The 13640-nt window shown below is 41.0% G+C and overlaps 1 protein-coding gene across 1 annotated transcript in view; it reads left to right on the forward strand.

Moving 5' to 3' along the window:
- The window catches only part of MINPP1 (multiple inositol-polyphosphate phosphatase 1), a 197751-nt gene extending 191228 nt beyond the window's left edge, over positions 1–6523 (forward strand). The window contains exon 5 of the mRNA XM_085605525.1: positions 1060–6523. Within this exon, the coding sequence (XP_085461651.1) occupies positions 1060–1459 (400 nt within the window). The 3' untranslated portion in view covers positions 1460–6523. The remainder of the gene's footprint in view (positions 1–1059) is intronic.
- The last annotated feature ends 7117 nt before the right edge of the window (positions 6524–13640 follow it).

Consider the following 13640-nt stretch of genomic DNA (forward strand, 5'->3'; position numbering starts at 1 on the left):
TGTGGTATGTTAGTCTCAGAGGCCGTGAGAACGCCGACTGCACGTTCCTGCATGGTGTGGCTTTCATGCCACACCATGCAAGAACAGGGGTGCAATTCCAGGGGGGCATAACATGTGACCCTCTGCACGCACCCCCAGACTCCGGAGCGGCAGGGGGCCCTGTTCGGGCCAACTTAGTTGCTTTTCCAGCACCCTTTTCATGGGGGGCTCACCACCATGAAAAGGGCGATAGAAAGGCAAATCATAATATGCGTGGTGGTGCTGGCTTCGGCACCTCCAGCATACTACTGTGCCTTTCCAGACTGCCGGCGCAGCGGTATCCTTGATCCCAGCGGTCTCGTGGTGGTCCAACTGCCCAAATCGTAATGGGGCAGTGGTTGGACCGCCACCACGAGTACGGCGGTCCTATGGACTTCTGTACTTGTAATAAGGGCCCTTGATGTTAGCAGCATCTATGTTCAGTCCAATCTGTTTCTCCTTGCTCTTACCTCCTACCAGTGACGTTCCAGTCTAAACATTCCCAGTTATTTTGGATATAATAATGCCTTTGCAACTCTCCATTGACTATTTAGGAGAAGACCATTTTGAAGGGATAGCAAGTCTCACCGTTTCCCCGTATGTTGTGAAAATAAATGAGTTGTTGTTGAATTCTGTTGCCTCTGGGCCTCAGTTTCCCTGATATTGATATATTAGTAAAGTGCTGATGGCAGATATGGTGAAAAGTTATAGACCGAGTTTTGTTGTTGTGGTTATTATCTTAGGTGGTTACATTTAAAATCCATAAATGGCCTTTTTATAATTTTCCTGAGTTATTCAATAAAAATGAGTATCCTCAAAGTTTGTCATTCCAAATGAAGATCTGTACATGGGACTGTAGCCAGTCAGAGTTTTAGCTTCTGTGACCATTTTAATAATGTGCCATTCTTATGTTATCTATGTTCTATCTCCCATTCCCTGTTACCTGCTAATGATTAACTACTCTGCATTATTCTACTGTTGTCGAAATCTTGCTCTCCATTGTTGTGTAATATATATTTTAATTGATCTTGTCATCTGTAGCTCCCAGTCGATATCAGTACCTGTGGTTTTGCAGTTTGGGCATGCTGAGACCCTCCAACCACTGCTGGTCCTCATGGGTCTTTTCAAAGATGAAGAGCCGCTCAACGCTACCAATTTTGCCAAGCAAAGTGATCGCAAGTTCCGCAGTGGTCGCATTGTGCCATACGCATCCAACCTGGTCTTCGTTCTATACCACTGTGAGCAGGTCCACAGCCACGACGCAGAGTACCAAGTGCAAATGCTGCTGAACGAAAAATCGCTTCCCTTCCCCCACTCTGGTAAGAGTGTGGCTTCCTACCAAGATCTGAAGGCGCAGTATAGCGACCTCCTCCAAGGCTGCAATCTCAAGGAAGAATGTGCGCTTGTGAAGATTAACAATACATCTGTTGATGAATTGTGAGTGAAGGATAATAAAAATGCTAAAGGGAGTTGCAGTGTGCATTCGTTGTTTGAGCCTTACATATACAATATAAAAAACAATCACCAAAAGGTATCCATTAAAATTCCTTTGACATTTGATCAAATAATTATGGTACACTTTGTTGCAGAACAATTACTTATGTTGGAACCAGTTATGCTGATTACCTGTGAAACAGTGTGTTATATGTGCAAATCTTGTGTGAAATTGCATTGAGAAATTTACAGTATGTGACGTTTTGATTGTAAAGATTCTTGATGGGTATGTTGAACAAAATCATCATGGCCAGTTTTAGCCATAGCATTGTTATTGGTGGTTTGCCAAAATGCAGGATTTCCAAATTTGATATCTTCTCAATTTACTGTATGAATCGCTGAGAATGCTACATCTTTTCCAATATCTGGGCAAGTCACTCCATTTGAATTGGATTGAGATATTGTAGCCTTATGTCTGCTGTCCAGTGGGCAGGCTGATTTGCCCATTACTTTTCAAGTCCATTCCTACATTTTGCATATATACGTAGAATACTTTTTATTTGCTTTAGCTAAAATATTTTGTGATTGAGTCTCAGATAATGTAAAACCATGTCTGTATGGACCAAAACGAATTTAAAAAAGTAGGTTTAGAAATTGGAATGTTTACGGAACAAGAAGATGGTTAACATGAAATTTCGATTCATTTTTTTATGCGGCCTTTTCATTCTTTTTAACCTTGTGGTGTTCCAGAAAGTGTTAAACTTCGTGTTTATGGTGTGTAGTTAAATTAGTTTTTTTAGTCCAAGTTAAAAAAAAAAAAAATGAAGAGAGATTGCGGTCTATTTTATTCAACTTTACTGACTGCTCAGGGAAATTCTTTGACCACTTGAACACTATTTGTGATACCTCACTCAAATGTCATGTGTCATGATTATGTGACATAGTTATGTAAAATAGAAAATAACTTTCACTGATGTAAACTTAACAAATTTACGTCATTTAAAGTGCCTTCTTTGTGAAAATGTGGTTGCACATTCACTGCTTACATTGAGCCGAACATGTTCTCATTCATTTGATTTTGCTTTTGGAGTCCTTGAGAATCCACCCTTCTCTCGGAAATCTAACTAGATTGTTTATCTGTGGATTTTAATTTATCTGCAGCTTTCGTCTTAAAGGTTAGCTCCTCTTAAGAGAAATGCTCTTCCAAAACAGAATACGTTTACTGTACTTGTGCAGAACTAAACTTCAAGCAGAAGTGTTCGAAAGTGGTCATTCACAGCTAGTATCTCTAAGTCTAGCTCTTGTGATCATTTAATAAACAAGCTATTATTTTAGAGTGACTGGGGTCCTATTTAAAATAATTGTGACCTGAAAAACGTAAAATTAGATTTTCTCAATATAAAGCTATTATAAAACGATGAACAGCCATCGCCACTTCTGATATGCATTGGACCTGTACCTGACAACACACGGAGGTCACTGTTCGTTTGCACCGGGGCTGAATATGTCTCCTAGCTGCACTTTAAAAAACATATATATATTTTAGTAGTTTGCAGAGAAGATCAACACTAATTGACACAATCCATATACATAAAAATATACAGTGGACAAATAATATAAATAACATAATACACTAATGAAGGGAACAAATTCATTAAGCCCAGTCCACCCCACCCAAACCCCACATCTGTAACATAGAATACTACACTCTCAGTCTGGTTGTTGCATGTCACTAGACCAGAGTGCTCGTCTCTATGTGGTTGTCTTTCTGCCATGGAAGGCTTTAATTTTGTCAACTAATGCAATTGCAGAGCTGATGGCAGCACAATTCCCCTGTATGTTGCTCATCTCTACCATATTTGTAGGTATTTTTGGGGCAGCCCCTTGCCCTGTATACTGATATTTCCAGCCCCGTGCAAAAATCCATCCTCTTCTTCCATACTATCAGTGATCGGGGGAGTGGAGGGCACACATTTCCATTGTCTGGCAATATCTCTTTTGGCCAGTGTCTGGCCCAAGCGGAGTGAGATTTTTTAAAAATCTATTCCCACCCAGATCCTCCATAAGGTGAAGAAGGGCCAGTCTTGGATTTAATAGGATCTGCCAGGAGAGATCTTCACTCAAGTATGAGAACACTCCCTGACAAAATTAGTGTAGGGTTGGACAAATGCATAGTGTGTGAATGAAAATATCTTTGTCTGCATTACAGCAAAGGCAGTTTGGGGAAGAGAATATTCCCGTACGCCAGAGACGATGACGTGTGATGAGATATACCCTGTGTAAGTATCTAAATTAAATCAAACGAAGCCTGACTTCAATTGCCGCTGCAGATGGGGAGCCTAGAATCTGTCCCATCCTTATTTTCCAACTCCCCCACTTCTGCTTCCAAGGCTGTCTGAAAGGTACCTTCAAATAAATTTGCATCCATGTCACCTAATTATGAATTTTAGTAAGATGTTTCAGGTAATTAACTGTGAGAACTCACATAAGGCTGCTGAGTTCTAATTGTTATTACCTTCAGGGCAGACTGATTACTTCCCATGTTCCTGATATGGCAGTTTGGTAATTGCTTTCTTGACACAATTCCACACTGCATAAAAGTGAGGACTACAAATGCAAAATATTATACATCACCAGATATTTCAGTATTTTTAACAATTCTAACTCTGACAGTGTTGTCCCTTGTTACTCCTGGAGTACCCTTTATGGTAGCAGTATTACTTCATCCAGTATTCTGGTAACAGCGACTTTCTCCAGATCAAGGTAGGAGAGTCTGAGTCACTCGGGCTTGATTTCAGTTTTCACTGATGTTTTGATAACTTTTGAACCAGTATTTCTTTGCTTCATCCTGGATCTCTGCAGTTTGACCATTTTACGTTTCTCAAACTGTAAAATATTTAATCTAGCACGTTAATTTCGATCGGTTAAAATGTTAAATGACACATCGCTGAAGATTTCAAGGATGCATAGTTTCATAAAAGCTCTAATTAAAACTCTTACTTATCAGTGTTTCGTCTAGTGATTTTACTCTTCCTCCTATTAGCTCTACTTCAAGGAAAGCTTTAGACCTTGTCTCTGTAGAGGGTTTGCCTGCTGACATATAGGATAATCGAGAACCAAAGAGCAAATCAGATCAACGAATGCAAAAGGAAGTTTTCAGCTTCTCCCGGTTATAAAGTCTAAATATAATCTCATAATCTTCTCCTAGAGAACTCTCCAGGGCGTAGTCTTCTGGAACAACCTTTTGTTTACCTTACTTTAAACAAGTACACTTTGTTGGTTTTAATGATGTCACAGAATTGGTGATGCAGAGTGTTCTTCTGGGTGTTTATAATACTTTCTTGTTGATGCAGGAAGTGTATTGCGTCCACTAGTGAAACCTAATCAGGATGGTGGTTGTTCACCTAATGTGTGGTGGTGCTCCTTGTATTCATTTTGTAAGTTGCTTGATCCCTCCACAGATCAACAATTACCCAGCCATCAGGTTAGCCACATGCCCATATTCAGTGTTCCAAAGTGTCACCATCATAGTCGGGCTACCTGAATAAAGCAGTATTGCAGCTGTCAGAATTTTTGTAGAATAGGAGGTTGTTTCATTTGTAAGACAGCCCTTCAATTGCCATATTTGTGAATTCAACAAAAAATAAATTTCTTAAATCAACCAAAAGTTAACACTTTGCAGTAGTTGACTTATTTTGTTTTTGTAGCACACGTATATATACCACCAGTGTGAGAATCAAAGCACAGTAGATTATGGAGGTGACCAGCAGGCACGTTGAAAAGGCAATGAAATCCAAACACTTTGGTGTACGCACAAGTTTTCAGTTATTTGTGAAATGAACTCCAGAGACAGGAGCCTTGCTGGTCCAGTGACTAACTCCATACCATCTGCATGGCAATAGAAAGACTATGAGATGGTGGCGGGAAGTTAACCTTTGGTGGTAGGTAAGGTTAGTCGGTAAGGTGTAAATAGTTTGGAAAGTTAACTATGCTGAATCTTGCAAAGCCTTGTGTGACCGGCAAGTGGTGCTTGGCAACCATTCAAGTGTTTAATGCTGTATTGATATAACCCGAGCCTTTGAACCTGAGATTTAAGGGGGTGTCACTTGGGAATTAAGCAGATGTTTTCTGCTGTGGACCCCACAAATCCACTGTAGTAGTCCATGTGTAAGATGGCCACTGCTAGGGAAATAGTGATTCCAAGGAAATTACCAAAGTAAAAAAGCCCGATGTGTGGACAAAGTGTTGAATTGGTGAATGATAGATGTATGTTGTTCATGGTTCTAAGATTTCAAATTGAATTTCTGACTGACCCCTCCGGCCCTCATACCTAACACTACACTTCCCACATACACTATAAAAATACACTATAAACATATACTCTCCCAAACTTTTGGTAACCTAAGAGAAGAAACTATTTCCTTTAAAACTCAAAAAATGTATTATCATAGGTTCAGTCTTTTGTCTTGTGTTAATCATGTTATGCACACTTGTACACTTAAAAATAAAGCCTACATATTTTGGTTAACAATATCCCTTTATATAATTTCTTTCTTTTATGTTAGCCTTTTAGCGGGCAGTTCCTTGGTTTACTTTTTGACTTTATTTAAATGTATTATTCAGTAATACATTTTGACATGGACACAACATACAACATTGATTTGACAGCTGGTATTTTATTTAGAAAGTCATTACACTTGGTTTAAGGTTGTAGTCTGTTATTTAGACATTAAGGAAATATTTATTCTTGTATATTTAGGTTTTTATCTTTCATAGAGCTTTTTTCTCATTGTGTCTTAAATACAGCAAATCCAAAGCGAAAGTGGTCAATTTGAAATGGGGCTTTGGATTTCCTACAGTTTTAAGAATTCTAATTAGATGCTAATACCATGATCACTGATTGCCAAGATTAAAAGGAATGTAAAGTTCCATGGACTTAATGTTGTTTTTCACCCAGGTGAACAAAGTGATCAAACTATCAAGCACACAAGTGTTGATCAATGCTGTTTATCTTTTGCACATATGCTATATTATGCTTTGAGTGGAGAATAAACTGGTTTGTAATGTGAAACATTGCACTGTGTACTTTACTGTGGTCTTTTGTGACTGAATAATGCTGGTGCTCCATATTAATCGGTTTTCTACCTAGCAATTATTTAATGTAAGAAAATGCAGTGGTTGACTTTGCAGGCAATTACGCTGTATCTTTATTTAACATTGAAAAAAACGAACGACCGAGTCCACGATAGCCTCTATATAGTTATGACTAGGTCGGAGTTTCCATTCAAAAGGCATTTTTTGTTTTCTAAATAACTTAATTGCTGTTTGATGAACCTGCACAAAACGCACCCAAAAAACATTTATCTTCTTTAGGTTTGGCATTGCACCGGCATTGTAAGTAGGATGAGCTACGTGGATGACATATTCATTATATGGAAAGGTTCATCAGATAAACAACAAGATGTCAGCACAAAACTAAAAAGGAACAAATTGAACTTGGATTTAAGTATGGATAGCAATTGAGCACATACCTTGATTTGAAACTAACTGTAATGAATAAGAAACATCCCTATACAAGAACAAACAGCCAGTATTGCAACCTTACATGCCAACAGTAGCCACTGTATGTGCCTTAAAAGGAGCAACCTCTATGGAGAACTCCTATGGGCCCAAGGTAGCTGTATTGCTACTGATGATTATAAACAGATAAAAAATGATATGATGACAATATTCTGTCCAAAAAGTTTTCTTCTCTTAGTACTGAAGAAATCACAAAACACTATGGGCCATATGTAGGAAGCCAAATACCGGTCGGTAACGGCCGATTTTCGGTAATTATCCCGTTACCGACCGGTATTTTGGCATTTGCTATGTAGGGGGCATATTTCAGGATTCGGTAATTTACCGAATCGGTAATTTTACCGAATCGGTAAATACCGAATCCTGAAATAATATGTAGGTAACACTCTAATGAGTGTTGTGTAGGAATTAAAATTCGGTATTTACCACCAAATATAGGTTGGTGTTAAATACCGAATACATTGCAAAAAGCAATATTTTGCTGAAAAAAGAGTGCCATGTGGCAGACATGCATGCCCTTAGGGCATGTTTGTCCGCCACATGTGCACACATGCAGGAATCAGGGGTGCAACAGGGTGTCAATGTGACACCCTGCCACCCTTGAATGTGCTCCCCCCATTACCGAATCGGTATTTACCGATTCGGTAATGAGGCATACCTCCCATTGATTCCTATGGGCCTCCAGGCTCATAGGAATCAGTTGGGAAGGTATGCCTCATTAACGAATCGGTAAATACCGATTCGGTAATTACCTAATTTCTCCGATTCGGTAATATTTACCGAATGATTACCTACATACAATTTACCGCTTCTTAAATACCGAATCGGTAAAATTCGGTATTTAAGAAGTGGTAAATTGTATGCTACCTACATATGGCTCTATATCCGTAATTAGGGAATCCATGATATTTGACAATGCTCATAAGTGAGCCGAGCTAAGGACAGACAAAGCTGTTAGACTAATAACTACATACAGCGCTCATCTAAAATGCATCAGGAACATCTTAGCCAAATATTAGGACAGCCTTATTAGCTATGAAATGGCTGGACCAAATCACAGGTTTCTTTGTGTGGGGCAATTCGAAAGCTTTGAAAAATAGCAATGTTTTGCAATATGGGTTACTTAGAAGAAAGAAAAAGAGGAGGATCCTGAAGAATAACATACAATACTGACGGCTCTAGCTATATCATGAATGTTCTTGCCCCCAAAGGTATGTACAATATTCCCAGTCAAAAAAAGAATTCTGGAACATGTGTGGGCAATTCCTAACAAAGTCGACTGTGGAATAGATTGTGTTGCCAAGGATCCAAGACTCGAGAACAGGTTACCTAAACCAAGGCATATGGAATCTCAAGATATATCATAGATCTTGAGACCTTACATGTGAAAGGCATGAATTGGTATGAAAAGGTTTGTGTATTTATGAATTACCAAATGCTCTTTGATGTTTTTAATGTTTATGTTCTTATTTTTTACATTTTTCTTTTGGATTTATTTCATTGCAAGATTACATTGACGATTTATAGATCAGATCTTCTTAAAATTCATAAACATAAATAAGCTCTATTTTGTTTGACTTTCAATTCTACAAATATAAGAGATATATACATATAATAATGAATTAATGTAAATTTGATTTACCCATGGGGTGGGGACCGCAATACTCATTTGGATCCCGGAAAGGATAAATCCGGGCAGCAGGGTGGGCGGACCCCTAGAGTCGCCAAAGGTATAAGAGATGCGATGCTGGAGTTTGGGTTGGTGGATGTGTGGCGGCTTCGACACTGGGAGGTGCGGGTGGGCACACATGTCACACCAGCATATGGCAGCTGGTCCAGATTGGATTATTGGTTGTTAAGTGAAGGGGCCACTGCCTGGGTTACGCAGATAGACTTTCTCCCCGTACTTTGTCCGATTATAACCCTGTTCGATTAGTTGCCTCCATACCCACTAACACTCATCGCCCATTTACCTGGAGATTTAGGTCAAAGGCCCTGCTGGACCCTGTATATGCTGACACTAATAGGAAATAAATCATTCACTAGTTCGATGCCAATATGGGCACCGTGGATAGCGCAGCCATCTTGTGGGAGGCCTTCCATGTGACCATTAGGGGAGTTTGTATTTTAAAAGATATTAGAGGGCAACTTACAAATACTGTACAGGAGTTATCGTGCCTGGAACGGGAGTATGCCACAACCCCTTGCACAACTACACTGTCGCATATCCATGAGCTCCTCCTGAAATATAATAAATTGGCAGAAACTAAAACGAGATATCTTGCCAGGCGACACACTGCAAGGGCTTATGGGTAATCTTGCCGCTAAGCTCTGGTTCCGCACAGAACACCAGCACATCACGAGAATAATAGATGAGCGCGGTGAGGAGCATTTCACACCCCAGGCCATAGCAGAACAATTTCGTACATGTTACGCGGATATGTGCACTTCGTGGAGGACTGGGGGCGGGGGCGGTATAATTTGCGTACTATCTGTCGGACATCGCATGCGCATGGCTCGCGGATGGCCATCACGAATACCATAGCCAGCCGATAGTAGCATCATACATTCAAACGGCAATCCGTTCTCTGCCGAATAAGAAAGTTCCAGGGCCAGGCGGCCTCACGGCCGTATTCTATAAGGAATACGCTGACATCCTGACTCCTCACTTATTAGAAATCTATGGCGAAGCACACAAGTCTGGCCGTTTGCCCCCTTCACTTCGACAAGCCATGATTATTACCCTGCTTAAAAAAGATAAACCACCCACGGCATGCAATTCCTATAGGCCCCTTTTCCTGATCAATCTGGACACAAAAATACTAGCTAAGATACTCGCAACGCGACTCCAGCCCCTGATGACATGTTTGGTGTTGCCAGATCAATCTGGTTTTATACCGGAGCGCTCTACGTCCCATAATTTGCGCACTATCTTTTCGATGTTTCCAGGTTGGATCCCACATTGCATGCGCCGGCGGTGCGATTGGATGCTGCGAAGCATTCGATTCTATCGAGTGACGCTATATGTTTAGGATCTTGCAACATATGGGGTTTCCTTCGATTTTTATTAATTGGATACGACTTTTATATATTGACTCATCGGCGACGGTGTGTATCGGTGGCCATACCTCGGAACAGTTTACGATAGAAAGAGGCACCAGGCAGGGCTGCCCGTTGTCGCCCTTGCTGTTCGCCTTAGTGCTGGAGTCCCTGGCATGTATTATTCGGCAACGGCATAGGGAAACCGCACTGAACTTTATTCACCGACCTGTCAGTATATCTTTGTATGCCGATGACATGGTCCTCTTCATACGGGAGCCTCAACAATATTTGGCCCAAGTACTCCGGGAATATATTCGATTCGGCCTGTTCTCTGGTTTGACCATTAACTGGGGGGAAGTCCGTGATAATTATGCTAACTGCTGTGACTACACCCCCAAATCTGGAGTATCCGCTGATATGGTCTACAGACCCGGTTAAATATGTGGGGGTTTGGGTACACCGGGACCCAGAAGTAGTTGTAAGTGAGAATTATGGGAGGGCATGTGCGACTCTGGAGCAGCAAGTTGAGAGATGGATAGCATTGCCCCTATCATTGGCAGACACAATCACCATTATCAAAATGCTAATTCTGCCTCGCTTTTTATCTCTTTAGCAGCATCCCTATTAAACTCACTGCTCATTTTTTTGTCACTATCCATTCTACACTGCTGAAATTGATTTGGGGAGGCAAACAGGCCAGGGTTACCTGGAGCACATTAACATTAGATTATGCTAAAGGGGGGTTTTGGGCCCCAGATCTCTATATATGCTATTTATGTGCGCAGGCTCAATATGCGTACTATTGGTATAAACAGCATGCCTTCACACCGCATGTAGCAGTGGAAGATGGGGACGCGCACCCTATCCCGCTGTCTGGCATTCTCACACACTCGAGAAGAGGTACACCACAACACGAGATTAACACTCTAGATACCACCATTGCCGCGTGGCAGACCATTGGGAAACTGACGGCCAAATTTCCACTCTACGCTCCTGCGCTGCCGTTGGCTCATCACACGGCGCTTTCGGTAACACAGGAAGAGGGTCCAATGCGGTCATTGAGGGAGGTTGGCATTGATGTCATGCACGATATCTACCCGGATGGGAGTTTTCATACACAGGAGGAGATTCAGTATGTCTCCAATCCAATTCTGCTTTTTAAATTCACACACCATAGACTGAAACTTGCAGTGAAAGTCCATTATCCCACGTTTCCCGCGGAACCTCCCTCTCTGCAATTACTCTTAGTTACACCCACACGCCGCAGATTAGTAACTAAACTATATAGAGCATTGCGTGATGAGAAAGTCGCCAATAGTGACAAAAGCCTAGCTCGTTGGAATGACAGACTTCTACCCCCACTTACACCGCCCGATTTAGAGCATATATGCAAGTTGACTGGCTCCCTCACTCCTAATTGCAATTTAAGGATTATTCACTTCAAATATATCCACCAAGTTTACCACACACCTCTAAATTTACATAGACTGGGCCTGCGGGACACTAGTAAATGTAAACAATGCTGTCAACAGGATGCTGACTTTTGGCACTTGGCGTGGAACTGCGTCCTAGTGTTTACATTTTTGAGTTCTGTTATCCAACATATTCATTCCATGATTGGGGTCTCCCTGCAATGTTCACCGCAGATATCTGTCTTATGTCACATACCTCAGCTGAAAGGGGTTATTGGTAAGTTTGCACGTATAGCACTGTTGATGGCAAAACGCTGCTTAGCTCTAACCTGGGAAAGCACTTTAGCACCTCGTGTGGATCACTGGGTCAAAGACTTGGTGTACTGCAGGGAACACCTGGAATTGTATGTGGAAGAACTTCAACCTCCTCCAGACCCAAAGATATATGGCAACCTCTACGCCAATACCTCAGTTCACAAACTCAGGACACTGGGCCTACTGAGATGGAGTGATGTCATTGTATAAGTTTATCTATTGCTGTCAAACACAGGTATAGCTGTTCTTGTCCGATGCCCGACTGTATGATTCATGAGGAAATTGCAGTTATATGTTGTTTGTCGTTATACTATGGTATCACCTTCACGTTGGAGATGACTTTTTTTCCTTGTATTCTTGGAAATACAATGAAGAGATTTCTTTTTTTTGTTTTTTTAAAATATGATTTACCCAACAGGGAAAAAAAATGTATACATATGTTTTGAACATCGAAAGTGACAACTGCTATGCTATATGTCATATGAAGCTAACTCCTAAAAGCTGATGGGAGGAATGCTTGCAATAAGCCTAATCACCGACAATCGCATGGACTAGCATTCCAACCAGTTGTTCCTTTGCTCACCATGCCACCTCAGTTTGGAGCCTGCCAGATGCAGTCTTGACCCTGCTCGAATAGGAACAGTCAAACCAATCAATCAATCAAATAAACTTTATTCGGTTTAAATCGGAAAACCATAAAAGTTACACAGATACAGGTGCATAAAAACAGTAATTGATTAAGAAGTCAGAACCTCTTACGCAATTTATGAATAAAGACCCACTACCCACCCACCCAAATTTATTCGAGGCCTTAAAGTGCAATGTGCCAGAAAAGCATGACTTCCAATTGTATTTACTTTATACCGAGAACTAGATCAGCTAAACCAATAAAACATACCTAGATCATCCAATGTCTACACATCCATACAGGCGCTAGATTTCACAGAAGCTTTTGAAAACCCTACTATAAAAATAATGCAATCCTCTTTCAGCAGTTGAAGATACTTAAGAGCAGGACGGGTGTGTCTAAAATTCATTCTTTTTAAAATGGGAACCAGATAATGCCTTCGGCGGTTTCATACAACTTACATAGAAACATAAAATGCAGCAGATCCTGTGGAGACTGTCAGTCGCAGCCGCAGGGAGCTAGCACTTGACCTCTGCTGTATCCCTTAGGCCTGGCTAACACGAGATGGAAGAGGTTCATCCGAAACCTAGTTAATAAAAACTTCTCATGTGTTGATAGAAACCCCATATCATAAGGTTCCATTGTCGGAGTTGTTTTGAGCATTAAAAACATATTAAAAACATACTAGGTTTCAGCATCTCCTGCGCTTCCCTATCCACTTTCCTTGAGGTCAAGAAGGCTACCCTGATTGATTTCACATCCTTCTTCACAATGGATTCAGGCTTACAAAATAAATCGCCGCGCCCTACCCCTTCCAGACTGCGTTTAATATTCTTAAGCCCAGGAATTCGGGATGCATTGTTGAGAGACACGCACTCTCTTAAAATTAAATGGTTGAGAGTTAAATCTTTGTTCAGCCAGCACTTCAACCAAAAAACCAAGGTGCACAGTGCAAGGACATCGCTTAAGTAGGGGACTCCCAGTTCCTCATGGACCGCTAGGTTAGAGGTTCCATGCAGAACTCACAATACGCGCTTCTGAAAGTCATTCTCCGCCACCTGAAGGGAATCCGCAGCAGTATATCCCCAGATTTCACTACCATAGGTAGCTATGGCCATGCCTTTGGCTTGATAGACTTTCAACATAGCCCTTGTTGGTTTCCTCACTATTTTGGAGGCAAAATTTTAAATTGCAGTATTTACCTGGGCCAG

Source organism: Triturus cristatus, chromosome 1_2, assembly GCF_964204655.1.
Source record: "Triturus cristatus chromosome 1_2, aTriCri1.1, whole genome shotgun sequence".
In the NCBI taxonomy this organism is placed as follows: Eukaryota; Metazoa; Chordata; class Amphibia; order Caudata; family Salamandridae; genus Triturus; species Triturus cristatus.